This window comes from Aulostomus chinensis, chromosome 19, assembly GCF_037954235.1.
Source record: "Aulostomus chinensis isolate RoL2024-O1b breed Wild chromosome 19, RoL_Achi_v1.0, whole genome shotgun sequence".
NCBI lineage: Eukaryota > Metazoa > Chordata > Actinopteri > Syngnathiformes > Aulostomidae > Aulostomus > Aulostomus chinensis.
In genome coordinates, this window is record NC_141338.1 from 1,066,845 (window position 1) to 1,094,830 (window position 27,986).

Below are 27,986 nucleotides of genomic sequence, written 5' to 3' on the forward strand. Positions count from 1 at the left end.
GTCAAACCACCACAGTGTGGCGCTAGTGTGGTGATGTAACGATTCGTTGACAGTAAAACTAAATGATCGCCTTATTGTTTAACCTTGAGGTGATACTTCAATATGTATATTTTCTCTTTCAAGTACTAACTAGTAGGAGTCTTGAGCCGACAATATTTAAGTTGAATTTTTATTCAAGATACTTTTCCCTCCAGCATCACTTCTGTTACTCGAGAATGCAGTAAGAGCCAGTTACGTATATTTAGCTTGAAGCTAACGGAGACAAACAAAAGCTAAAGTGTCTGAGTGTGGAACCAGAATGGAACCACACTGTCCACAGTCCATCCGACATCCCCTGAGAAAGTTTAAAATCCTCAACGGAAACAAAGGGAGGGAGGAGCTTCAGATTCTTACGTCTGTCGTGGTACCCCAGGTTAAAAACTACAAAAACTGCATGTTCTTTATACGATGAAAGATACTCACAAAGTCCATTTGATCCTTTATTCAGATACAAATTTTGGGGGGAAAAAACAGCTGACTTTGACCTTTGGCTTGAACATCAGCATGTCCAGCACCGTCCTGCCATTCTTTCGACTGCAGGTGTAGCAGCTTTCGTTCTTCGTGCGAATCTCACAGGAAGGAGAGAGACGATGGCGAACTGAAGGGACGGACATCTGAGACGAGATGTACAAAGGTCATAATTTTGAGTTTCAAAAATCTCTGGTTGGACTCCAAAGCAACTAGAACCTGCGCTGGTCATGAACGTGAACTCTCACCTCCCCGGGTTCAGTCCACCTCCTTCTTCAGGTACCTCTTCATGACTGAGGCCACGTCCCCCCCCTCGCTGCCTTCCGCCTCAAGTCTTTCTCCCTGAGGCCTTTCCATCCTGCGTCTTGCCCCCGCAGCTTCAAAACTGCCTCCGGATCCACCAGAACTGGAGGACTCAGTTTCTGAGCCTCGCCGGCTGCGTGTTGAAGGAGGCAGCTCTCCGAAGTGGACGCTGAGCGCCCTCCTGCCCCCCCGCACTGAGCTGGCCAGGCTGCTAGTGGACTGAGCTCTCCGGATGGCGGGCAGTATGTCAGAGGCTGTGTCATCATGACCTTTATCCCCGAGCAGGCGGCGGTTCTGGAAGACCATAGGCTCGGAGCCCAGGGAGCTTTCGCCTCCATCCTCTGAGACGAGACTCCCCAACATGCACCTCCTCGGCGCCTGAGGGGAGCGCTGGATCGGAGTCGTCACGGAGCGCAGCGGTTCGTCCGAGTCCTCCTCTGGGATGATCAGCGAGGGAGGGTGATGGCGGAGGACATGCGTCGATGCCAAGGAGGAAAGGCGGGGCAGTGAGGGGAGAGAGGAGGGAGACACGCTGGAGTTGAAGCGAGAGGCGGTTGAGGATGTTTGCGGGTTGCCGATGGAGCGAGAGCTGCCAGCACGAGGCAGGAGTGGGGAGGAGGGTTTGAGGATGCCGGGGCCAGGCCGCGGCTCCGGGACGTCGTCAGGGGCGAGAGAGAGCGTCGAGGCCCTGTGCCTGATGGTGGAGGCTCCAGTTGTTTGATAGATGGGGAGGGAGACGGTGCTGCCCGCTCCTCCTTCTCCTGCATCAGCACCTGGTCGACGTTTTCTAAGCCCCTCCAGAAGCTCAGACAGAGCCGAGGAGGACGGCGCCCGGGCCAGACCTCTGGAGCCAACTCCTCCTGCTTCGGAACCCTCTTCATCCGGATCCCTGCAGGAACTTTAGAGCAACACAAGTATAAACAAGTCATTAGATCAGGACTGACGCCAGAGACGCAGGAGGATTCTGACCTCTGAGACCAGAGATAAAAACTGATTTACAACGAAAACATTTAATGATAGGAACACACAAGAAGATTCAAGCAACACGCAGGAGAACACGCTTAGCGTTTGTGCTAAATGATCGGGGCTCATGGCGGGACATGGAAGTTGTGGTAAAAACTTTGAAGCAGACATGGCTGGGAGGACAGAAGGGGTGTGGCTTATACATTAGAGAGTTTTATTCTTGAGCTCATGTGGGGCTAGGGCTAGCTACTGCTGCAAGCTAAATGGGGCTAGGTCTAGCTACTGCTGCAAAGCTAAATGGGGCTAGGGCTAGCTACTGCTGCAAAGCTAAATGGGGCTAGGGCTAGCTACTGCTGCAAGCTAAATGGGGCTAGGGCTAGCTACTGCTGCAAGCTAAATGGGGCTAGGGCTAGCTACTGCTGCAAGCTAAATGGGGCTAGGGCTAGCTACTGCTGCAAGCTAAATGGGGCTAGGGCTAGCTACTGCTGCAAGCTAAATGGGGCTAGGGCTAGCTACTGCTGCAAAGCTAAATGGGGCTAGGGCTAGCTACTGCTGCAAGCTAAATGGGGCTAGGGCTAGCTACTGCTGCAAGCTAAATGGGGCTAGGGCTAGCTACTGCTGCAAGCTTAATGGGGCTAGGGCTAGCTACTGCTGCAGGCTAAATGGGGCTAGGGCTAGCTACTGCTGCAAGCTAAATGGGGCTAGGGCTAGCTACTGCTGCAAGCTAAATGGTGCTAGGGCTAGCTACTGCTGCAAGCTAAATGGGGCTAGGGCTAGCTACTGCTGCAAGCTAAATGGGGCTAGGGCTAGCTACTGCTGCAAGCTAAATGGAGCTAGGGCTAGCTACTGCTGCAAGCTAAATGGGGCTAGGGCTAGCTACTGCTGCAAGCTAAATGGGGCTAGGGCTAGCTACTGCTGCAAGCTAAATGGGGCTAGGGCTAGCTACTGCTGCAAGCTAAATGGGGCTAGGGCTAGCTACTGCTGCAAGCTAAATGGGGCTAGGGCTAGCTACTGCTGCAAGCTAAATGGGGCTAGGGCTAGCTACTGCTGCAAGCTAAATGGGGCTAGGGCTAGCTACTGCTGCAAGCTAAATGGGGTTATCCAGACGGGAAAGTTACCATTACGTGTGTAGATCATTTCATCAGATAATCTGTTAAAACTAAAAACTCGGCTGCATGAAAGTTTCCGTGGTGTTTACCGGAAGCTGTAGGTGCTCATGGTGTCAGCAGCAGACTGGCGCCCCCCATGGCCGCTGATGGTACTACTATTGTAGGGAGAGGCACTGCCGCGGGATCCTCCTCGTGGCACCCCCAGCCAATGGCGAATCCCCTCGCCAACGTCCTCCGTCCCGATGGAGCCAACGCTGGACACTGAGTCACTGAAGGGCAAAGCACACTTTATCCACCCCTGCAGAAGACACAACTCCCAACCTCTAGGAGGCAGCCATTGGCAGTTAGCCGCTCTGAGCATGCTCGCATTAATGAATGATCAAGACATGATGGCAGCTCTGCAGGCTGACTGATGATTCCACCGCAAGCCAGCAGGGACAGCAGGATGATTTCTGGGATTCAAATCAGCGAAATCATCGATGACATTTGAATCATCAACATTCCTCATCAGTCAAGGCAAGAACACTTAGAAGAAGCTACGGCTAACGTTAGCATGGTGAGCTTTGTCACCACTGGGTTCTGCTCAAGTCACAGAGTACAAACACTTAAACATGCAGAACATTCAGATTATAATCCGCCCACGTCGACTCATCCTTTTACACAAAGCCGAATTAAGTTAAACGGACTAATCAGAGGTTCATCTTTGATCCTCATCTGTCTTTAAGTGAAAAACACTTTTTATTTTGGATGTAAAGAAATATTCATTGTTGTATAAATAATATAATATATAGAGAGGATAGATGGTTAGGAGCCATGCAGGCACGTATTTCACCTCCATCAAACACTTCTTAGCGCTCAATTCCCGAAACGACGTCATCTCCAAATTAGTCAAGTTCAGTGGTCACCACCCTTTCCCAAATAATTCCATGAATTCTTTAAATCTGAAGAATAAATGAACCTGATTCACAAGTGTGTTTGAACACTTTTGTTGGTCGTCTTGTGAAAAGACGCAACGCAGCTTTCATCCACACTTTGTTCAAATCTTCTCCATGGCCTCGTCACTCCAACATTTTGACCTGTTCGCTGTAAATAAGTGATCAAGTTCTCCTTGAGAGATTTTAAAGATCAACCAGAGGACTGCAATCCAACCAGAGAAGAAGAAGAAGAGGAAGAAGAAGAGGAGTGGTCCTGGTCCTCCACCAGTGAACAGTGGAGGAGGTCTGGAGCACTGACTTCAGCTGGACTGGTGGGTCTGGTTCTTCAGTACCAGCTGGCCATGATGGTGCAAAACACCTAAAGTGTGAAACTGGTTTGTGAATTTAAGGGAGGGTTTTTTTTTACCAAATGTCACCATTTCCTGTTGTGACACATCAGACCACAGTGATGGTAACGTGATGCGTGCGTCTGGATGAGGGAGGAAGTCGACGTGACCCTCAAACCAGCAGGTACATCCTCACATACTGGATGTTAGAGCAGGTTCACGAGCAGGCCTGACGGGACGCTTAGGTCACACCTGCACAGCCAGACAATCTGAAGCAGCGCGCACGCACGCACACACACGCGCACACGCACACGCACACACACACACACACACACACACACACACACACACACACACACACACACACACACACACACACTCCCGAGATTCTTACAGGTCTTTCTTTCGAGTCAACGACTCCACTGCAGTTTGAACGCTGGGTTGAAGGACAGAGAATTAGAGGTCCAGTTTCCACAAACACTTGTGATCATTTGGGCAGGGCGGGCATGGGGGGGGTGATTACCTTTCAGTTTCACTCTCATCACTGGACTCCACCTCCTCCAGGGCGGCCTGCAGATCCACAATGCGGCGAATGGACGTCTCCAGGTCGGCCTGTAGGGCCTGTCTGACGGCAGAGAGTTCCTCCACTTGCATCTCCTGAGAGGTTTAAGGTTGTGATGAGCTGGGGGTTCATTCCACCGCCACAGCACATATTAGCTCATCGCGCACGCACACACGCACGCACACGCACACACACACACACACACAGCCATCGGGTATATTTGTTAATTAATTGAATTTTTCGGGTCAGTCTCGCGCCTTAGTGCGTGTGCACACACACACACACACACACACACACACACACACACACACACAGACTTTGATGCTGTCAAAGTTATTGGCTTTGTTGGCTTTGTTGGCTTTGAGGCGACGGGTGTGGGTGCAGTGGTTGTCATAGAGACACAACCATGTATGAATGTGTGTGTTGGTAACCTTGAAGAGACAATGAGGATTAATCACAGTCTGAGAGAGAAAGCAGGATGAGGAGAGATGACATGAAGAACAGCAGCGGAGGAGGAGTGTGTGTGAGCGTGTGTGTGTGAGCGTGTGTGTGTGTGTGTGTGTGTGTGTGTCAGTAGGTTGGTAAAGGGCATCCTTGTGCATGTGCTGTTTGCTTTGTGCTGATAAGTGAATAATTATTGAACCTGCTTCTCGGCTCCGAGGTCAAAGTGACGGCTGCTGTGCCGGAGTTCAACCATCATCAGAAACAGTGGTGAGCATCTTTGCTAGCCAGGAGTGTTGCTAACTGGAGCTTCTCTTTATAGCAGCAGTTACATGTTGCTGCTCATCATTTCATCACATATCTGCTGGAATCTGGGGGACAAGGACACACGGGGGACGAGACGCGGGCACAGGCCATCAGATCCCTGAACCACAGGATCTGAAAGTTGACTAACATCTGAAATGTTGGTCAAACTTTAACAGAACTAAAAGCAGCCTTTAATATTTAGAGGGATCATAAATAATAAATAAAAGCCTGTTTCTGTTATCTAAAAGTGAGCTTTTATATCCAGAGGCGCCATGTTGGCTCTACAGTAGCCCAGAGGGGACAAACTAGCACCTGCACATCGTAGTTTGCTCCTGCTGGTTTCACGTTTCTATAAACACTCTTGATTTAATTCTTGCTACGCAGCGCTGCAGTGAGGAGGCTTTGTCCAGCCCCCAGGGTGAGAGGCGTGTGGTCTTCCTCTCTACCGAGGGCTGGAGCTATAGATTCACTGTATATATTTTTCATGAAAGCATCCCTCTGTCTGGTTTACTTTATATACATTTAAAGTCTCTCTACTTTTGACTGTGTCCCCTGTGGGGTTCTGAACTTTTTATAAGCACCAGAGAGGAGGTTTTTAATGGATGAATAATGGATGGCGTGGAGGTTTTCTGGTGTTCTGGGTTCATTTCCAGAGTAAAAGCTTGTAGCAGAAGTGTTGTACCAGCTCCATGCGCCGACGGCTGCTGTCCTGCTCTCTCTGGCTCAGCTCCTCCAGCTCCTGCCTCATGTCCTGCAGACGCTGCTGGTAGTAGCGGGCGTTTTCCTTCTCACGAGCCTCAGCCTGGGCGCTCTGCTCCAGCTCCTCACCCAGACGAACCACGCTGTCCCTCAGACGCAGCACCAGGACCTTCACGGGTCAGAACACACTCATGCCACCTCACACAGGACTCTGTCGAGGGGGGGGGGTGATCATCTGGTCTTACCTCAAACCTCTTGACCTGTCCTCTCTGATACTCCAGTTTATTCTCCAGGTCACATACACGAGCCTCCTGTTTACTGACAATGCTGCGCCCCACAGTGGAGGACTCCAGGAACTGCACCCTGGACACAGACTGCTGGAGCTGGGTTAGGTGAGAGACATGAGAGTGTCTGTGAATGTGACCTGTTGACCCTGAGCTCCAGTACAACCTCCTGTGGTCTTGGTTCCCTTACCTCCTCCTGGAGGGCGTGCCTCTGCTTCTTCACCTCCTCCAGCTCAGCCTGGAGCTCCCTGATCTGACAGATATCGCTGGAGGACTGAACCAGAGATGCAGGGTGAGACGTGAAAGTCTTAATGAGCTGAGGACTCCTACTAGCAGGTACTTGAAAGGTGAAGTACAGTGGTTGTTTGTAGTAACACGGTGAGGTTAAACAACAATGTGGGTGATCATGGAGTTTCCTGTCAACGGATCTCATCAGATCTCATACTTGTGCAATGAGCGCTTTGTGCTTCTTCATGAGTTCATTGAGGTCCTCCTGGTCCTCCTCCAGCCTCTTCAGCAGGTCCATCTTCTCGTGCTGCAGCAGGGACAACTGCTCGTCCACCTGGACAGACACACACACACCACATTTAGTGTCTCACACACCAGCACATCAACCGCAGCTCCTCTAAACCCAGAGTGAGTCCAGAGCAGTGAGAGTCCGTGACCATACATCGACCTGGCAGATGATGAGCTGGTCTGGACCCTTAGAGATTAGGAGGCGATAAAGCTGGTCTACAAATACACCTGGATTCCCCCCCCCCCCCCCCGCCCCTCACCAGGCTCTTCTGCTTGCAGATGTTCTCCAGCTCGATCTGGGTGTTCTCCAGCTCCTGGGACGCGGTGGTCTGAATACTCTCAGCCTCCAGCCGCCTGACCTCGCTCTCCTCCAGCTGGTCTCACACACACACACACACACACACACACACACACACACACACACACACACACACACACACACACACACACACACACACACACACACACACACACACACACAGCATCGGTACTTCAGCTGAGGGTGACGCGCTGCTGGTCTGTGGTCCTCAGGTGAGTGTAGAAGTACCTGGCAGTGGAGACGTTCTATCTGCTCTTTGCTGCCGTTGGGCAGATTCTGGCCTGAGCTCTCGACGGTGGCGAGCAGCAGCTGGGCGTCGGCCAGCAGAGCGTGCGTCCTCTTCAGGTCCCTCCTAAGCTTCTTCTCCACATCAAAGTCTCGGTGGCCCACCTGAACGATGGGGAACATTAGACTGACCCTTGAAAACTGAACCAGAACACTAAACCTACAAAACTACAAATACTGCATTGCAGTTACAGCACTGTGATGTCACCTCTCAGTGACCCTTAACCCCCAAGATATATATATATATAGATATATATATATATCTATATATATATATCTATATATATCTATATATGTATATATATATCTGTGTGTGTGTGTGTGTATACCTGGTCACACAGAGTAGCGATGAGTCCTTCTAAGTCGTGTTTCTCGTGAATCACCATCTGCTTCTCCTCGTATTCCTGCTCCAGCTGCATCTCCAGCTGCCGAAGCTGAACACAAACACGACACACCAGCATGACCAATGCCACCGTGTTGCTGCTGTCCCCTCCGGCGGGACGTCATCATCAGACCAGCGCATCTGCCAAGTGAATCCTCCAGAGACAGACAGACCCGGCAGCCAAGCTAGCGCTACTGCTAACAAGCTAACGATTCATAGAGGTTTTAGATGCTTTTAGTAGTAGAAACTGAAATTAGGACACAGATTTAACCTCCATTGAACTGTGAGCGGCTCACTGACTGTCACTCATCAATGTCAAGTCCTGTGTCACTATGGAAACAGCTCCATGGTGACTAGAGGGAGGGAGGAGTCAAACATGTACGTTGTGCTGCAGAACAACAACAAAAACAATTTCTGTGATAATTAATTTTCCAGTAATTCCAAGAACAAGGACCCAACACAGACCCATCCAGGCAAGGACAGGTATCTCTGGAGCCCAGGAGTAACCATGGTTACCTTCACCATCTGCTGTCACTTGCATTGCGTCCACCTACCCGCCTCTGAGACGACTTGTGCACATCCTCTAACTCCTCCTCTTTGTCCTCCAACTCCTTCTGGTGGATCTGCTTCATCCTCTCCATCTCCATTTCAAACCGCATGTGGACCTGGGCAAGAGAAAGGAGGTGAGAGAGGAATCTAAGTGGATCGATCTACGTGGAGGGATCTACGTGGAGGGATCTACGTGGAGGGATGTACGTGGAGGGATCTACGTGGAGGATTCTACGTGGAGGGATCTACGTGGAGGGATCTACGTGGAGGGATCTACGTGGAGGGATGTACGTGGAGGGATGTACGTGGAGGGATCTACGTGGAGGGATCTACGTGGAGGGATCTACGTGGAGGGATCTATGTCCTGAGCACCTGCTGCTGTTGTTGCATTTTGGTGGTCAGTTTGGCCATTTCCTCGGCTCGCTCGCCGGCTTGGCTGTCCAAGAGGCGGAGCTGTTTCTTGAGGTCAGGAAGTGAATCTGAGGCGAGGTCAACAGGCAGGCTGAGGTCACGGATCTGAGCACACAGCTCCTCCTTCTGCTTCTGCAGACGCCCCACGTCCGCCTGGCTCTCCTGCAGACATAAAATCACCGATCTATTCCAGGACACTCGGGCAGGTCAGGACATGAGACCCGTCCTGACGGGTCACCATCACCCAGCCTGGGTTCCACATACACGTCTGGTTGGGCTCAAATGCAGGACAAAGACAAGGTTCCATAATGGCACCCACCACCTGCTAGAACCAATCACGACATCACTGGCACATCCTGTTGTACCTGGGACCGACGCAAATAACGACTACAGACAGAAAATAGAAAATCATTCTAATCTAAAATCCCAAGTTGACCACGTGGGCCCCCAAGCCTGAGGACTTTGACTTGAGCCATAAAAATCCAACTAGAACCCTTTGGTTCTGGTCCCACTCGATGCTGAACGGAACTCAAAAACAAATAGAATAGATCCTTCAGCTAAAAAGTGTATTTTGCCTTCCAGGGACTCACTAACAGGAGTCTTCAGCTCACCAAGGAGGAGGAGGTCAAAGGTCAACTGGCATAAATATGTTTGATCAGAGAAACAAAAGTTTCTACCTGCCAGCCTGAAACTCACCTGAAGGCTCCGCCTCAGCGAGTAGATCTCCGTCCCCAGAACTGTGTTCTCATGGAAAGCTTTGTCCTTCTGCTCCCGCTCATTGTCAGCTTCCTCCAGAGCCTGAGTCAACTCACTGTCAAACCTGGTCCAACACACACACACACACACACACACACGCACGCACGCACGCACGCACGCACGCACGCACGCACGCACACACACACACACACACACACACACACGAGTTAAAACAAGCATCATTGTGTACATGGGAGCAGGACGGCGGGTTAGAAACAACTCCACCTCCTCTGTTTGCGGTCCAGTTCATGCATCCGACTCTGTAGACTGTCAGTGAGAACTCGGGTGTCCTGGAGGTCAGAGGTCACACGGCGGCAGTGACGTTTCAGCTCTGTTGCAGTCCTCCTGGACTGTTCTAGCTGGGCCTGCAATGAAGCCACCTACACACACACACACACACACACACACACACACACACACACACACACACACACACAACTAATGTTAAAGGTCACCTAGAATGAAAATCATCGTTTTTGTGTTCTTGGTGTTTCTTCAACGTCCCCCAGTTGTGGGGAGACACACCAAGTGTGAGGCAGTGTCATCACCTCTGTTTGAAGTATCTCCCTTTTTTGAATCGCCGCGGGAAAATGGACCAATGCGCTTTTGTCTGAAGTGTTACATCACAGTTCAGTCAGTGCCCCCCCCCCCCCCCCCCCCACTCACACTCACTGAACCCACCCCTTCCACACACGCCCCTTCTCCATATTTCAGGAGGGGGCGATCATGCGAGCGAGCCGAGTGAGTGCAGCTCTCTCGTGTCGCTCGCTAGTGCGACTCAACCTGCAGCAGCAGCACCGACTGAGCAGATTGACTGAAGGAACGGCCTCGATAGAATTGAGACCTTTGTTTTATCTGCGCTGTCTGTCGCTAGCTGGCCTGGCCTGGCTAGAGGGGGAAGGAATCTCGCCAGCCAGGCAGGCTACCAAGGGGCCAGGCCACCGGGAAAACTCCTGGCTGTCCCGACGGCCACCCCGCCACTGCATATACGGCTGGATCTGCGAATGGGCCGTGGCTACTTGGTATCTTATCTTACCAATGTTGTTGTATGGAATGTTGTCAATTGACAGCAGCAGTCACACTTAGCACCGGCGACAGTTCGCCGAGAAAGTGGGAGTGCTTTCTTTTCAGTGACAGTGAGGGCGGCCAATCACCGAGTAGTAGTTAAATGAGGTTGCCAGGTAAACAACGGCAACCGATCGCCATCAACTCATGCACTTGCATAAATAATGAGGTTGCCAGATGAGGCCAGAAACAACCCAATAGGGACAAACGAGGCGTTCTAAACCCAACATGGTGACATAGCGGTTTCAGAGAGCCTTTAGGAAGCTTCTGAGCCATCACAGACCCAAGCATGTTAGTGGGGTACACATCACACCCCAGAACAAGAATGAACACCCCTTCAACCTCTCTATGGCACCTTTAAGGTTTTTGGGGTATTTCATGAAAAAATCAGAGTTTTCTGCTGGTGTCGATGCCACTACATTTTACAGGTGCAAACGTTTGGTTACTTAGCAACACAACATAAAGCTAACAAGCTAGCTACAGCAGATGAACTCTATGTCAAATTTAAATTAGCTTCAATTTTCAGGATGTCACAATGTCATCACTTATAAACATCTAACAGTGACGATCATCTTCTGTTGTCAGCGTTGCCACGGTAGGAGGACGGCATCCTGTCTCACCTTGGTGTCCAGCTGCTGGCGTGTCTGTCTCTCCGTCTCCAACTTGTCTTCCGTCTGCTTCAGTCGTCTGCGGACAAATTCCACCTCCGTTTGGCAGCACTCCAGCTGCATGGCCAGCTCACTGTCTGTGTGGGGGAGTGATGTCACAGGTGATGGGCGGGGTCATGAAAACATTTACAACAGTTGGTACATTTGATACTGCAAGAATTTGTGCTCCGTTTCTTCCAAACAAGCACCACATACAGCTGTGTGCTCCTTGACCTTTGACCTCCATAGCCTTTTGTGCCAACTCTATTGGGAAAGATGCTCCTGATATTTTGTTTTAATGTGATGTCACAGTGACCTTTGACCTCTGAATCATTCATATTTCATCCTCGAGTCACAGCAGATGTTCGTAGCAAATTGGAAGAAATGTTGTCAGGTGGTTCAGAGACGTCGTGTTAATGGGGATCGGAAACACAGTGCTGCTGGTGCCCAGCCTGCTGGCTCCTGTCAGAACCACGCCCCCAAACGCCCGACCGACACACTGGCTTCACCTTTACCTGCCGCAGCGGGAAGGTGAGCTGTTGATTTGACATCAAGCGAGGCTGTTGCCTGGAGCTTCAGGCCTGCTGAAGTCCAGACAGTGATTGTCTGTCCCCATGGGTCAGTACCTGTCCCTGCTGCTCTGTGGCTCGCAGCAGTCTGAGCCCTCAGTTTCTCCTCCTCCAGCTGCTTCTCCAGGGTTTCCATGGCGACTTTACACTGGTCTAGACGAGCCTGGGTGAGGAGAGAGACATCTGATGACGGAAAGGGTTTTAACAGACACCAAATCCCTGCGGCAGCCAGATGAACTGAAGAGACTTCATCACCGGGGACACTCAGGACAGCAGTTTCCAAGGTCTACCTGCAGGTCTTTGTTCTCCCTGCTGAGCCTGAGTCTGTCTGCCCTCTCCACATCCAGAGCCTGACCCACCGCGTCGCCACGGAAACGCTCATCACTCAGCTCGGATGTCACAGCCGTAATCTGCAGACATGGACCACAATGTGAGAGCGTGTATACGAGTGTGTGTGTACGTGTGTGTGTGTGTGTGTGTGGCTGTACCAACCTTGCTTTCTCGGCTGTCGGCGGTCTGCCTCAGCTCGTTCCTTTCCTTCTCCGACTTCTCCAGGCGCCGTCTCAGAGCAGAAATCTCATCCTGAGAGAACCAACACCAGCAGGTGTCAGACCAGCGGTCTGAGAGTGCAGCAGGTGGACGGAGGTCGTCCACCTGCTGCACTCTCAGACCGCGTTTACGTGTCGACACCCTCAACACATGGATTTTGATGATTCTAGTTATCAGCTGCTGCATCCAAACCGGCTGCTGAGCTCAAAAACCTCTAATAATGAGTTTAAATAGTGCTATGATGTGTGTGTGTGTGTGTGTGTGCGTGTGCGTGTGTGTGCATGTGCCTCTCTGGCCCGCAGCTTCTCGTTGTCCATGTTGACATCCAGCAGAGGACGAACTTGGCAGAAAAGTTTCCACCAGCTCCACTTGTCCACGGCGCTCAGAGCTCGCAGGTTCCTCTGCAGGCAGCTGACGGCCATCTGCTGCACCTGGACACAGCAACAGAACCTTCCAGAACCTCAGAGCTCACACTGTCATGACCGGTTTCCTCCCCGCAGGATGGAGGCGTGTACCTGAACCATGTCACTTCCTGCTGGTTTGTCCTTATGAAGACAGGAGGACGTGGGGGCACTCACCTTGAGTCGGCGGTATTTCTGGCGTGCCAGGTGTCCCAGGCAGGCCGCCTGCAGGTGGACGAGCCAGCCGGTGACCTGCTGATCCCTCTGCTGCTCCAGGTATCGAAGGACTCCACGCCTCATGAACACCTGAGTCAGGACAGGAAGAAGACCTGTGAGTCACGGCGGCTGCAGTCACAACACTCTGGTGGGGGGGCACTCACCCTGCTGGCGCCCACGGCGATGCTCTTCTTGTCCAGGTCCAACTCAACCAGCAGCTCCTCCACCGCCTGAGACATACAGAGACGGCGTGAGCTGGACAGCACAGATCGTGTGTGTGTGAGGGGATGTGAGGTCACGTGACTGACCTTTTTCTCATCATGGCTGACGAACATGGAGGCGTAACGTTTCATGATGGGAGGGGACAACGCCTGGAAGTGACACCTGAAGTCGCTCAAAGTCATGTGCTCTGGATAACCTGAGGGAGACATGAGCGGTGATAAAGGATTTCGCCCTCCACCGTTGGTCAGCAGGAGGTGGCTGAGCGCGGCAGCTCAGGCTCCTGGTTCCGTGTTGGAGGTTCTGACCTGTGCGGTAGAGCTGCAGCACCGACAGGATCTGTGTGGAATGAAGCTGCACTCGGAGTGCCGGGATGTTGAAGCTGCCGTTGTCCATCTTGGCGCTCACACACTGCAGGAACACAGGCCGCGCTCGACGAATCAGGTTCACCAGAGCGTCCTGGAGGGCGGAGACACAATCAGCTGATGCCAAGTAGACAAACCCCAGAGAAGCAACAGTTCCTCTCCTTCAACAGTTGGCGCCAGTGTTCTGGTCAGTTTGAGATCTGATGGCGCAGCCACAGACATCGAAGGAAGGGGCCAGAACACTCAGAGGTTCTGATTGGACGGAAGAAAACCTCCCAGACGTGAGTTAAAATGTCCTCCGTGTCATTTCAGGTCAAGAACATCTGAAAAGTGGAAAGGCGAGCGGGCAGGTGTGTGTTGTGTGGGTTCTTTCTATGTCACAGAAGGTCAGTTTTCCCAGAACTCTCTGCAGCCAAACGTACCGCCTGGAGCTTCACAGCGATGCACTGTGAGTGTCGGCGTATGGCCGCCATCCCCCCGCTCAGGGTCTTCCTGATGATGCAGTTCCTCTGCAGCGAGCGCTGGCTGCTGCCCTCCAGACCCCCCAGACCTTGACACAGAGGGGGCAGTGAGATCCCGGCGGAGAACAAGGCCTTCACCGGCGCTCTGAGGAGGGTGAGGAGGTGGTTTAGGGGGACGTGCATCATGAGCAGCTGTCAAACGTTCCTCACTCACATGCTGGAATTCTGGAGCAGGCAGACGGCGTTGAGAGCGGACTGGTTGTTCTGGACTAGACCGAACCAGCCAGTCAGGTCGTAGCGGACCGGGTCACCGCCCATCAGGTGGTTGACCTCACACTGCAGCGGCTGCTCGCACTGACGCACTGCAGAGCCATGATATACACCATTAACGTGTGTGTGTGTGTGTGTGTGTGTGTGTGTGTGTGTGTCGTGGTTTCTCAGGTTTCTCCGATTTTTCCCTGTAAAGGTTTTCTATGGAGTTTCTCCTCAGTCGATGTGAGGCTCTGAGGACAGAGGATGTTGTTATGATGCCATGAAGCCTGGAGACAAACTGGTGGTGGAAACGGGCTCTACAAATAAAATTGCCTTGCCTTGCCTTGCCTTGTGTGTGTGTGTGTGTGTGCGTGTGTGTGTGCGTGTGTGTGTGTGTTACCAGTATTGACGTAATACTGGCAGAGCCTCTCCAGGGCGCTGTTCTCACTGGAGCCCGGTGTCACCATCTCCTCATCCAGAAGCCACAACAGACCTCTGGGGTCTGTATCTGCTGCTCGGACCTAAACACAGACACACAATTACATACACACACACACGCACACACACACACACACGCGTGCACGCACACACGTACACACACACACACACACACACACACACATTTCACAAAAACAATACAGATGTGGTGAAAAGTATCATCAGCTGCTGTTTCAGTCCAATGGTAGAGGTCTACACCTGGTACCTGGGGCGGCGGCTGGTCGAGGGCACGCACCACCTCAGCTGGGCTGCTCTCCGGACACTCGAACTCCACCGCAACTTTCTCCTGAAACACGACACAAGCGCAGAGATGTCTTCCTGAATTCTGTTTTTCAAAATTATTGTTTGTCTTTGTCTTTTCAACCCTAACAGGTGTCAGAAACAGATGGGTCACTTGTTTTTACAATTAAAACAACCGCATGACAGCTAGCTTACCACTAGATAGCTTAGCACAGTGGGGGGTAGTGGGTGGGAATTGTGAGCGTCAGCTAGCTCAGGTCCAGGATGCTAGTTAGCTTAGCCCAATGTCTGGTAGTGGGTGGGAAGTGTCAGCGTCAGCTAGCTCAGGTCCAGGCTAGTTAGGTTAGCCCAATGGCTGGTAGTGGGTGGGAAGCGTTAGTATCAGCTAGCTCAGGTCCAGGCTAGTTAGCTTAGCCCAATGGCTGGTGGTGGGTGGGAAGCGTTAGCATCAGCTAGCTCAGGTCCAGGCTAGTTAGCTTAGCCCAATGGCTGGTGGTGGGTGGGAAGTGTTAGCATCAGCTAGCTCAGGTCCAGGATGCTGGTGTGTCCAGCAGGAACCCTCCTCCTCCTCATCATCAGTAGCGGCAGTCGCTCTTCTAGTCCTCAACAAACCTTTGGTTTAATTATGATAATTAAAAAGGTTGGGAAGTTTAACAGTCAACACAAGCCTACTAAGCGGTACATCACAATATTACGTGCAGATAAATGTGCATGAGTGCTGGGACAGAGGCACCTGCCACTCTGGAGGAGGATTTCCCACAACGTGACAACTCTAAAGGTCTCCTTGTCTTTGGATCATCTAAGCTTTCTGATTTATTGAGAAATTAAAGACCTTCATTTCAGCCAGAGTGACACGCCAACCAGAAAAATCTTCTGTCTCAGGTGTGCGTTACCTGTGAGTATCGCTCCAGTGAGTGTCTGAAGGTGTGTGTGTGGTGATACTCTAGCAGCCGCTCCTGCAGGTAGTTGTGGCAGAGCTCCGACCAGCTGCCGCCGCGCTCCTCAGCCGCGTGCCGCGGGTTTCGCAGGCCTGGTGTGTCAACGACCATCACAGAGGCTAGCGTGAGCTGCTGGCTGCTCAGAGCCCTGAAACACGCCAGGAACACGTCAGCCGTCTCCTCATGAAGCAGCGTCTCAGGTGAATCACATGTGGCCATAGCCGAGTCACCGGCTGCAGCTTTCAGAACTGATGTCACCTGGAAGTTCTTCCAGCATGTTGGGACGTGGGTGTGTACCTGTTGATGAGTGAGACGATGGTGGTGAAGAGTTCTTCATAGAGTCCAGCTGCCATCCCGTCAACGCACTGAGACGCCGTCAACCTCGGACCTGCAGACACCAGATCACGAGGGATCATTTTGATCCAGGGTACCATCCTGACTGATGAACCCTCTGAGACCCAAATCCGTTCATGGAGCGCTAACGTTAGCTTTTAGCTTAAAGAAACTCTTCACCTAAACAGAGTGTTTGCTCTTCCACAACCAGGAGTCTTCAGCTCACTGACATGTTTTTCCCTCCCTCATTCTCTGTGTCTCTAGAATGCAGGAGGAGCCAGCCACATGTACTTAGCTTGAAGGCTAACAACAACTACAGCAAACCAAAGGGTGCACGTTGTTAGTTTGAATCTCCAATCAAAGTGTTCGTGGATTCCTGATCATACAGCTGGATGAACCAGCGACCCGCTTCTTCTGTGCTTTGTCTCACCTTCGTCTGCATCAGCATTCCGCTCTCTGCTGCCCCCGGTGGCTCTCTGCAGCAGCTGACGGAGGTGGTGTTTGAAGACGGCGGTGTGCAGCTCCTCACCCTCACAACCCAGAACTCTGCTCGCCATCTGAGCGCTGTCGAAGCTCACAAACTGTCTCCTGCCCACTGAAAGAGACGCACATTGGCGAAGAGCAAAACTGAGCCACAACACTCCTGATGGGAGGGGCTACATGTTTGTTTGTTCCACCAAAACACGGAAAAACAGGTTCTGTACCGGCACCAAGCAGCTGACGGGCTCTCAGCCTACCGGTAGATTCTGCAACACCTTTAACTGGTTTCAGCCAATCATAGTCTAGAACACCACTGATACAAGCATGATGGGAAGTTTTAAGCCTCCTGGTCAAAAACACTCGTCGTGTCTCCACCAACTTTTGTCGAGGAAAAGTTTGCCTCCGGTGCAGCGCCACTTTCACCCTTGCTTGGTCTTTCATGTTTCTAACGGCGCTCCAGGAGTGAGACGGTGTTTTTATTTTGTATCATGGAAGAAGATCATGTGGTCAAACGTGTTCACCTTCTTCTTCTACTCTACGTGTCACAATCGCACTGCACAGAGCGCCCTCTTCTGACCACAGCACACATTACAGCAGTTTATTCACATCTAATTCACTTGTACTTTTGTGTTACGTTCACAAAGTTCCCTCGACCGTTTCATGGAAACGACTTGGGAGGTTCAAAGTTCAACTTTTCAAATGAAGACTATTTTGCCTGAGTCACTGTTACCTTTACACACCCCGGCGGCTCCCAGATGGTAAATACCCGCCAGGACGTGCCAGATCGCCTTCTGCTCGCCAGCTGAGAATCCCAGCGTTTCCATGGCAGCCAACAGCTTGGTGAAGCCAACGGACGCTCGCTGCTTTTCCTCCACCTGGGAACAAACGAGTGGGCGGTGTCAGACTTCTGACATGAGGGAGGAGCAGCTAAGTCTGTTGCAACAGGTTCTATCTTTATTCAGCAATGATGGAGGGAACTGTGAAGAACACAGTCAAAACCAGGAACCGAGCGTGGGTCCTCCTCTACTTCCTTTCAGTGGACTTACTTCTTAACAGAAGTTGTTGCTGTTACAGAGACTCTTCCTTTATTATCAGACCGCACCTGTGCAGGTTGTTTGAGGGGTGGAGCCATGGGATGTGTGACATCACAAACCTTCCTGACCCTCGCTAGCTCTCTATCAGCCCCCATCAGCACCCATGAGAAACAAAACTTACGAAAATCTGGTTATTTGCGTCCGGCTACCAGCGTTTCCCATCTCAGACCCACATATGACGAGTGGGCGGAGCTCTGCCAACAACAACCTACATGACATCATTGCATCTTTTCTTCTTCACTGGTCACTTCCTCTCAGACACACGTTCAGCCGTCTGGGCTCCAGTGGTGGCGCTCTAACACGGCTCAGTCAGCTCTGAGAGAGGAAAGCTGACTGAAACTGAAACTACAAGAGAACCCCGTCCCCGTTCTCTGTGCTGCTGCCAAGATGGACTACAAGACCAAGATGCTTCACTCTGACGCTGTTTGACAGCACATCACTTCTTTCTGGGGTGACGACTGTGTTTCTGGGCGCGAGTCCCAGTAAAAACCAGACATGTGACCCGTCATGTCGCAGGTTGACAGGTGTGTGTGTGTGTGTGTGTGTCATGTCTACAAGCTCATCACACTAACAGTTTATGTGACCGACGGACAACAGAGACACTCCCTCACTGACCAGGAGAACTGGGAGAACACACACACACACACACACACACACACACACACACACACACACACACACACACTCTCTCTCGCTCTCTCTCTCTCCTTACTTTGGTGGGATGAACGATACCAAATGAGTTGGATTCAGGGATCTGGTGCAGCTGCAGCTCTGTCCTGGAGAACGATAGTGGAACACACAGAACCAGTGTCACAGTTCAAGACAAACACACTGCAACGTTCCAAACTGAACTTTCAGGATGATAAGCAAAAGTTCCTGTTTGGTTCTGTATAGGTCAAGTGCAAATGTTCCCTTTAGAACCTTCCCAGTCCCCAGCAGCAAATTGTACATTCCCAGAGTTCTTCAAGGGGGCTTTAAATGAGGGACAATGAGAACATTCAGATCATCCTGGAAAAATGTTCTTAGAACATTTCTGGGCAGACGAGGTGTGGAGTCCTAGGGGGATTTTATTTGGTGGCCACTGAAGGAATATTCAGGATATTCTGGGCATATTTTGGGGAACATGCAGGATGAAGGTGGTTCCCTTTATGTCTCTACCTTCCCAGAACAGACAGTGATATTACAGGAACCTTTAGCGGGACACACCACTGGTGTTGCATCATCCTCCTGGAACGTTCACACAACTTTACCCAACACAACAGGAACTTCCTACTGGAGACCAGGAGGGAACATCTCTCATCTTCCTCTAAAATATTCCCTAAATGTTCCTGAACGTTCCCAAAGAGCCCCTCAAATAAACTCCACGCCGTGACCATCCAGAAATGTTCTGCCTGTCTGCTGGTAGACGTTCTCAGCTATTAGAGAGTTAGTTCTCAGAGGTCTACCTCATCTCTGTGCTGAGACCCGCCAGCATCTGAGAGAACACCAGGAAGTTGCTCTCCCCCGGAGCCTTCTGACACGCTCGCCACTTGTCCAACATCATCGTCTGTTGAGAGACAGCAGGGGACAGAAGATGACATCAGACCAGATGTTCTACATTCCTCAGCTGCGGCTCCGCGTGTGTGGTTCTTGCCTGTAGGTGACCACTGGCAGCCTGTCCAGCGTGGTTAAAATCAAGTGAGAACACCATGGCGAACCGCGATGACGCGTCACTGTGCTGAGAACTGACGCAGCCGAAGGACCTGAGGACAGTGAACATGGCCTGGACACGTTCCGCTAAAGACAGAGACCACAGTCAGACAGAACATCCCCACTACGACATTTCCGTTGGGACTGAGGAAGTAAAGCAGACGTACTGGTTTTGGTCGGTTTGGTAACTTTGCGGTTCCTGAGTCAGGTGTCTACTATTGATTTGCTCAGTCTTGCTTCTTGTCAGACGGCGATGTCAGTTGAGTCTCACTCACCGCTGATGTTCTCTCCAGTGGTTCCGGCCTGTTTGAGGAGAACGTGGGTGAAGGCCTGGCATGCTGTTGTCTTCCCCGTGCCGCTGCGTCCGACCGCGCACACACTGTGGTCCCTCCGGGTTCCGACCATGGACACATAGACCCGTTTGACCAGGGCGGCCAGAGCTGGTGGAGCGTCCCACACCGACTCCCCTCGCCGTGACTTTTGAGTCTAATGGAACAGACGAGAGAGAACGAGAACCATCAATGACGAGAACAACCTGTCGTGGGTTTACGACTTAAATTCAGACTTGAGCTGAGCAGTGGAGCGCCCCTCTGTCAGCTGACAGATGTGATAGGAAACGCTGCTTCGTTCTGATTGGTTATTTGAGGATTGGCAGAGTGCCGCACCCCTGTGACCTGGTGCTGTGAGAGGATCGTCATCATGCGGCGCTGAGGAGTGTGACGTCACCTTGCTGTGGGCCTGTAACGGAGGCCAGAAGTTCACCAGGTTGGGTCCGGCGTGCGTTAGCGGCATGTTAGCTTTAGCTCGACTGGTTAGCGTGTGTAGAACACCGCATTCGTTGAGGCTGTGGAGGTCGCTCAGGTCCTCGCACAGGTCCAGCTGTGACGGGTTACACTGGGGAGGAAGAGGAGAGGGAGGAAGAGGAGAGGGAAGAAGAGGAGAGGGAGGGGGAGGAGAGGGAGGAAGAGGAGAGGGAGGAAGAGGAGAGGGAGGAGGAGAGGGAAGAAGAGGAGAGGGAGGGGGAGGAGAGGGAGGAAGAGGAGAGGGAGGGGGAGGAGAGGGAGGGGGAGGAGAGGGAGGAAGAGGAGAGGGAGGGGGAGGAGAGGGAGGGGGAGGAGAGGGAGGAAGAGGAGAGGGAGGAAGAGGAGAGGGAGGGGGAGGAGAGGGAGGGGGAGGAGAGGGAGGAAGAGGAGAGGGAGGAGGAGGAGAGGGAGGAAGAGGAGAGGGAGGGGGAGGAGAGGGAGGGGGAGGAGAGGGAGGAAGAGGAGAGGGAGGAAGAGGAGAGGGAGGGGGAGGAGAGGGAGGAAGAGGAGAGGGAGGAAGAGGAGAGGGAGGAAGAGGAGAGGGAGGGGGAGGAGAGGGAGGAAGAGGAGAGGGAGGAAGAGGAGAGGGAGGAGGAGGAGAGGGAGGAAGAGGAGAGGGAGGGGGAGGAGAGGGAGGAAGAGGAGAGGGAGGAAGAGGAGAGGGAGGGGGAGGAGAGGGAGGGGGAGGAGAGGGAGGAAGAGGAGAGGGAGGAAGAGGAGAGGGAGGGGAGGAGAGGGAGGGGGAGGAGAGGGAGGAAGAGGAGAGGGAGGAGGAGGAGAGGGAGGAAGAGGAGAGGGAGGGGGAGGAGAGGGAGGAAGAGGAGAGGGAGGAAGAGGAGAGGGAGGGGGAGGAGAGGGAGGGGGAGGAGAGGGAGGAGGAGGAGGAGTTGTCACTCTGCTAACGACAACACAAAGCTATTCTGAAGCCGAGCTACCTTCTCGATGTCATGCTCTGTGACATCACGCAGCGAGCCGTCAGTCTGCAGACGCACTCTCACTCGGCCTTCTGGGAGTTCAGGTGTGCCTTCGTCTGGCTTCAGGTGGGTAGCTGCAAAACAACCAATCCGAGAACTGAGAACTAAACGCCACTTCGCGTCTTCAACATGCATCCAGCTGGGGTTGTTCGTTTGTTGTTTGTGTGTGTGGTTGCTGCGGTGACGGTCGATGTCTTACCGAGGCTGAAACCGTCCTTGTGCACCAGCCAGACGGTTCCTGCTTCATACCAGACGTCTCTCACCTGAGACACGAGGCAGACATGGGGGAGGAGTCACACACACCTGAAACTTGGCCTCCTCATTGCCATGAACTTTGAGTAAATTCCCTGATTTATTTCCGTCCCAAAGTAAACTTGAACGTTATGGACAAATTTATCCTCCTCACAATGAACTCCCCTCCAATCAGCCCAAGTCTTCCATTGCCATTGACTTGTTGCACCTGAAGACGCCCACCTGTCACTCTACACTGGAATGTCTTTATGGATTCCTGCTTCGTTATGTACATGAGGGCCGTCTGACTGAGTTGAGAACACATGAATAATTAATAAGAAATAAAAATACAAGCAAGACAAAATGGAAACGTCCATCTCCGCCAAATCGTATCGGTAGATGAATGCCTGCTTTCATCTTTATGCTTTAATCTGACGGCTTCAACATATAATTATTGACTCTGTATCATAAAAGTAGTATATACAGTATAGTAGTGTGTACTCTAGTATACCCGTCTAGTATATAAATGATGTCATCGTACGTTTTGGTGGACGCGCTCCGTCGGCGTGACGTCCGCTTGCCTCCCCTCTGGCTCCAGCCTCTCCTCCTTCTTCTTCACCTGCTTCACCTCTTCTCTCGTCTCCTTCTTTAGCTCCGCCTCCATCTTTGACACCAGGTTCTGTTGCTGCCTCGGAGGCTCAGGTGTTACAGCCAGTCTTGTATCCAGTTTAATCGGGGAGTCCGAAGGGAGGAGGTGCCTCTGAGACGGCGGTCGGTCTGACTGGGCGGAGCTATGGTCTGACTGGGCGGAGCTTCGCCCTTCCTTGCTGTTGATCAGCTGCTCGGCTCTGAGTGACATCTCGGCCTCCAGAATGGGCGGAGTCTGATCTGGGAGGAGGAACTGTTGCACCAGGTTGTCGCTCAGTTTGCTGGGCTGAGAGGAGGAAGGGGAGGATCAGGGAGGTTCTTTAGAGGAACCGACTGACATCACATCCTGAGCACGTCCAGCAGTAAAGTTCCTCTCCTGAAGGAACCGAGTAACTCTCAGTGTTCCATCATCATACAACGCAGAACCCTAAACGCTAAATCATGACATAAATACTAAGACATATTTAAACATGTACATAAGTACTGAGGTGTACTTATACACATGCATTAGTACTTCAATGTATTTATACATCTACATAAGTACTTAGATGTACTTATACATGTACATAAGTTCATTGATTTATACACATACATATGGATGTAGATGTATTTGTACACTTGCATATGTGTATATTGACAGTATATACACAGTATACATATATTTGCAGTACGGTGAAAGAACTTCAAAACAAACTTTGAAGTCTCCGACGGGGTCATGTGATCCGTCTCCACAGAACAAAAACAATTCTGACTCAGAAAACTGATAAAGCTGCAGCAGAAACAGGCAGTGTGGCATCGCAGGGTTCTCCCGTTGGGGTTCTGAGCTGCTCACTAGGTGGCGCTGTCACTCAAAAAAGTATGAAAAAACCTCTACTTCTAACTTTGAGTCTATTCCGAAAATGTGTGTGTGTGTGTGTGTGTGTGTGTGTGTGTGTGTGTGTGTGTGTGTGTGTGTGTGTGTGGTTTTTTTGATGGTCCTCCAGGTCTCACCAGCTTCTCCTCTTTGACATCCGGTTCCTTTTGTTTGGTTTCCTTCTCCGAGTCCCGGACCAGCTGCTTGAGGAAGCCGCCCGGCACCGCTGACAGGGGCGGGGGGGGTTCGGCCGTGGCCACCGGCTTGTTCTCCTCTTTGATCTGTAGTCCGAAGGCCAGGCAGAAGCAACACGTCACATGTGGTACATTGTACTGAACACAAGTTTTCAATAAAGGTCGGTCCAGGTTCTCAGCAATGTTCTCCAGCTCGGCTCCTGTTAGCGGGTCAGTTTCTACTCGGGTTCACCAGGAAAACAGCCCACATCCACTCAGCCTGTTAACTTAGTTAGTTACAAGTTAGTCGCACTGAGTTAATCTCATATTTCAAAGTTAAAATCCCAAAAGACAACCACCATGCTAGCAACTCTGTGGCGCTGCTTCCCGCTACATGCTAACGCTAGCATACGTCTTTAAGTTCAATGCTAAGCAGAGATAAAACATGTTAGCATGCTAGCATTAGCTAACATGGTCAAAAAGCCGGGCATGACACACTGGAAGCTTCCAACGTTGACAGGGCAACATCTGGTCCACATGTGGCCAGCGGACCTATTTTACTAGCTATGATGTCATCAGGTTGTCCAGTCCTGGTTCTCATTCTCAGAAAGCCTTTGCAGAACTGAAGATGTTTTGGCGGTCAAAGGTCAAGTTCGTGGTGACCTGCAGTCATCAGAGATCTAAACTATGAAGTCCAGTTTCAGAACTCGCGGAAAGTCTTCCTCACGTTGAGGAAAGTTACTGGACACGTCTGGCAAGAACCAGCATCGAGCTCGCGGCGCCACGTCTCTCGTCTCCTGCTGCACAAGTCCTGCACCAGATTTAGACCAGGAGCCACGTGAGGGTGCTTGACAGCACTTTTATCAGCCAGTATTACTGGACGAGTACCAGAAAAAACCTGCACTGAAATACTGTTTAAGAACGCAGTTGGAACAGATGGAAGGGAGCTGAAACGGAATAAAAAAAGTCAAAATAAACTTCTGGGGAAACGAGTAGAAGGACATACATCACTGCTTGAATGACAAGTACTTCAGTCTTCTTGAAGTACTCAGAAGTACATGAGTTTCATTAAGTTTTGTCATGTTTTCTAAGCTCCGGAGAGTGACTAGGAACTGGTTACCACGGTAACGGGAGAGACTACTGGGCATGAAATGGAGAACTTCCACACCCACATACCATGTGTGCTAGCTAACCAATGTACCTTCACCTGTGCTGTAAACGTGTTGACGTGCTGCTGCATCGGTCGATGTCATGTTTTTATTAACATGCATCTTATTTTGTTTTACAGAAAGTGATCAGATTTTCATATTAAAATACAAAGAAATGTATTTTTGTAATTTTCTGACAAATTTGAATATGTGAATAATGTGATGTTGATTTCAGCTCTCCTCAAGCTAGTTAGCTTAGCCCAATGACTGATAGTGGGTGGGAAGTGTTCGCATCAGCTAGCTCAGGTCCAGGCTAGTTAGCTTAGCCCAATGACTGATAGTGGGTGGGAAGTGTTCGCATCAGCTAGCTCAGGTCCAGGCTAGTTAGCTTAGCCCAACGACTGATAGTGGGTGGCAAGTGTGAGCGTCAGCTAGCTCAGGTCCAGGCTAGTTAGCTTAGCCCAGTGGCTGGTAGTGGGTGGGAAGTGTTAGCATCAATTAGCTCAGGTCCAGGCTAGTTAGCTTAGCCCAACGACTGATAGTGGGTGGCAAGTGTGAGCGTCAGCTAGCTCAGGTCCAGGCTAGTTAGCTTAGCCCAGTGGCTGGTAGTGGGTGGGAAGTGTTAGCATCAATTAGCTCAGGTCCAGGCTAGTTAGCTTAGCCCAACGACTGATAGTGGGTGGCAAGTGTGAGCGTCAGCTAGCTCAGGTCCAGGCTAGTTAGCTTAGCCCAATGGCTGGTAGTGGGTGGGAAGTGTCACCATCAGCTAGCTCAGGTCCAGGCTAGTTAGCTTAGCCCAATGGCTGGTAGTGAGTGGGAAGTGTTAGCATCAGCTAGCTCAGGTCCAGGCTACTTAGCTTAGCCCAATGGCTGGTAGTGGGTGGGGAGTGTTAGCATCAGCTAGCTCAGGTCCAGGCTAGTTAGCTTAGCCCAATGGCTGGTAGTGGGTGGAAGTGTTAGCATCAGCTAGCTCAGGTCCAGGATGCTGGTGTGTCCAGCAGGAATCCTCCTCCTCCTCATCATCATCAGTAGCAGCAGTCGCTCTTCTAGTCCTCAACAAACCTTTGGTTCTGTTGACCCAAGTTCCAGTGGAGCTTTGGAGGTGCTGCGTCAAATCACTGCTCCCAGTCAGGAAAGTAGTTCCGGCTACGTGTCTGATTCTACCACTACAACGTCTCCTCATGTTAAACTGGTATTCATCACCAAGGTTACACACAACCCTCCTGATATTAATGCAGGCAGAGACGCAGCTACGCTAACACTTCCCACCCACTACCAGTCATTGTGCTAAGCTAACTAGCCTGGGTCTCAGCTCCCTAGAGGAGGGGCTCTGTCTTCTTGTCGGTCTCTGAGGACGATGGACCACAAGAGACAGAGAGATACAGATTCAGGTTTTTAACTGGTCTCTTAAGTGTGAAAATATTAATTGCGTTTGTGTCTCTCTGGTCAATCACACATTGATCATGAATTCTTTAATATAATTTACCCGAGTCTCACAGGTGACGCCACGCCACGCCAAGCTAGGCCACGCCACAATGACTGAGGGTTTGGGTTCGCCATGACATCACTGACATGCGGTTGAGGTGTTAAGAGGTTCCACAGGCAGCATGCAGCAACTCTGCACCTCCCTTCTGCTCCCACAGTTTCAAGCGTGAAGACAACGCCATGGCTGCACAGTGAGGGGCTTCAGGGGTGTGGGCGGGGTCACACAGATGTCAGCCAGGTGGGATGTCAGTGTGGTGGCGAGTGTACAGGACACGAGACAAGCAACCTGATGGTGGAGAGACAGCTGATGACATCAGAGCGTGCGTCCTGTTACAGAGGCTCCGGAATGACGTGTACTTGTAGATCCTGAAACTCAGAACACACTCAGAGTATCAGAGTATTTGTTAAATATACTCAGGTTAGTGTACAAATACTACTACAGAATGTGAGGGGGTCAGGAGAACCCCGCGTTCTAGAAGCCAGAACCTCTTTTATCTTTATCAGTGGGTTCCTGCATCAAGAACATCTTAAAACTCCACCGATGAAAACACGTCGCCAAATGAAGGTCATCACTGATGATCGGACAGGAGACTCATGACATCAGAGGCACATCGTGAACCAATCACGTCTTAATCAGGTTTTAATTTACCGCTGTGGGATTTTTGAACCGTTGGCCAACTTGAGCCGCCGTATTTCACAATGGAGGAAGCACACAAACTACGGAGTCACATGAGGGTCATTCCAGGTTTTTGGAGCCTGCTGACGACGGGTGATTCTCACTCTTCATACATATGATATGTTACACATGTTGCACACGCACACACGCACGCACGCACACACACACACACACACACAAGTTGTGAAATTAATATTTACACAACCTCAATTTCTGAGTGGCTCTGATTCCGTACCGCCGCTGCCTGCGTGCTGCTTTGACCCCTGCAGTCTCTGGAAACCTCCCTCTACATTAGAAAGGTTCTCAAGCTGGGGTCGGGGAATCCTGAGTGGTCCTGGAGGGTCTCCCAGGGGATCCTCGGCAGAACGAGGGATGGTTCAATTTGACCGCCCCTCAGGTTTAAGCAGCTCTGAGTTGAACTGATGATCTGAATAGAAATGTTCTTTTTCATGAGGCTGCGTGTGAGGTTCCCTGTTAACTAAAAACAGACGGTTCAACAAAGAATAAAAGAAAATTACGCTGAAAAACGTTCCTCTAGCATTCGATTTGAGTCGGCGCTGATGTGAGATTTAGACTCACGACTTTAACTACCAATGCTGTTTTCTCTTCATTTAGTAATTTACAGGTATTTTTCGGCCATTTGAGTGATGGCCTTTTATTTTATTTTAATGGGTTTTTAAGGGACATCTTTGGGGGAAACGACAAGTAAAGTTTAAAAAAATGTGAAAACCCAACAACAAAAAGCAGCAGGCAGCTGATTGAGCACCAGAACACACGAGTCAGTTAATAATTGGACCTTCAACGCCTCCCGACGGACGCGACGGGGCGGACTTCTTCCGGCCCAGCCTCCGGGCTGAGAGCATCAGCCGGTTTGCCTCCTAATAACTGACAAAAACGGACAGACCCTGAACGCATCTCGGTGTTTCTGGTTGAACCACGTTTGTAGTCTTTTCTCAACGGTGCAGGTCACATCCGGGGGACGGCAGGATCTCCAGTCCGCGTCTCAGGTGGATTTACAGGGAACAAAGTTAACAGGAGAGACGGCGAACTGGAGCCCAGTGCTCCCAGTGCTCCCAGTGCTCCCAGGCTGATATATTCGGCCTCTACGTCACTCCTGGCCCTCATTTCCGCTATAAATAAACACCAACTGTGTTTGAGCTCGAAACAACAAAAACAACAACAAAAACAACAACAACAACAACAACACCACCACCGTCATTTACCTTCAGAAACCAGCGACTGAATCGAATCCTGGGAGGTCAAACGAGTCCTGCTGGCACTCGAACCGCCTCAGACCCTCACGAGCTCACAGGCGGAGAAGAGGGT

At 51.2% G+C, this 27,986-nt stretch overlaps 1 protein-coding gene across 1 annotated transcript; it reads right to left on the reverse strand.

Annotated features, from left to right (window-relative positions):
• Nucleotides 1-399: 399 nt before the first annotated feature.
• Nucleotides 400-27,785, reverse strand: myo18b (myosin XVIIIB). The gene is made up of 42 exons (XM_086188227.1): nt 27,710-27,785; nt 23,316-23,590; nt 22,219-22,611; nt 21,646-21,709; nt 21,408-21,520; nt 20,396-20,563; nt 19,945-20,155; nt 19,614-19,756; nt 19,426-19,526; nt 18,693-18,756; nt 17,617-17,761; nt 16,837-17,001; nt 16,371-16,461; nt 16,029-16,221; nt 15,101-15,181; nt 14,798-14,918; nt 14,360-14,507; nt 14,107-14,290; nt 13,628-13,778; nt 13,409-13,518; nt 13,265-13,330; nt 13,062-13,190; nt 12,771-12,914; nt 12,427-12,516; nt 12,225-12,344; nt 11,992-12,097; nt 11,339-11,463; nt 9,879-10,033; nt 9,594-9,717; nt 8,859-9,059; nt 8,492-8,602; nt 7,885-7,989; nt 7,499-7,660; nt 7,212-7,325; nt 6,881-6,997; nt 6,626-6,709; nt 6,397-6,534; nt 6,135-6,320; nt 4,667-4,800; nt 2,972-3,151; nt 756-1,708; nt 400-653 (listed from the first exon to the last, which is right to left on the reverse strand). Exons 1-41 carry the CDS (start codon nt 27,783-27,785, stop codon nt 766-768), a joined length of 6,531 nt encoding a protein of 2,176 aa, XP_086044353.1. The 3' UTR covers nt 400-653; nt 756-765.
• Nucleotides 27,786-27,986: the final 201 nt, after the last annotated feature.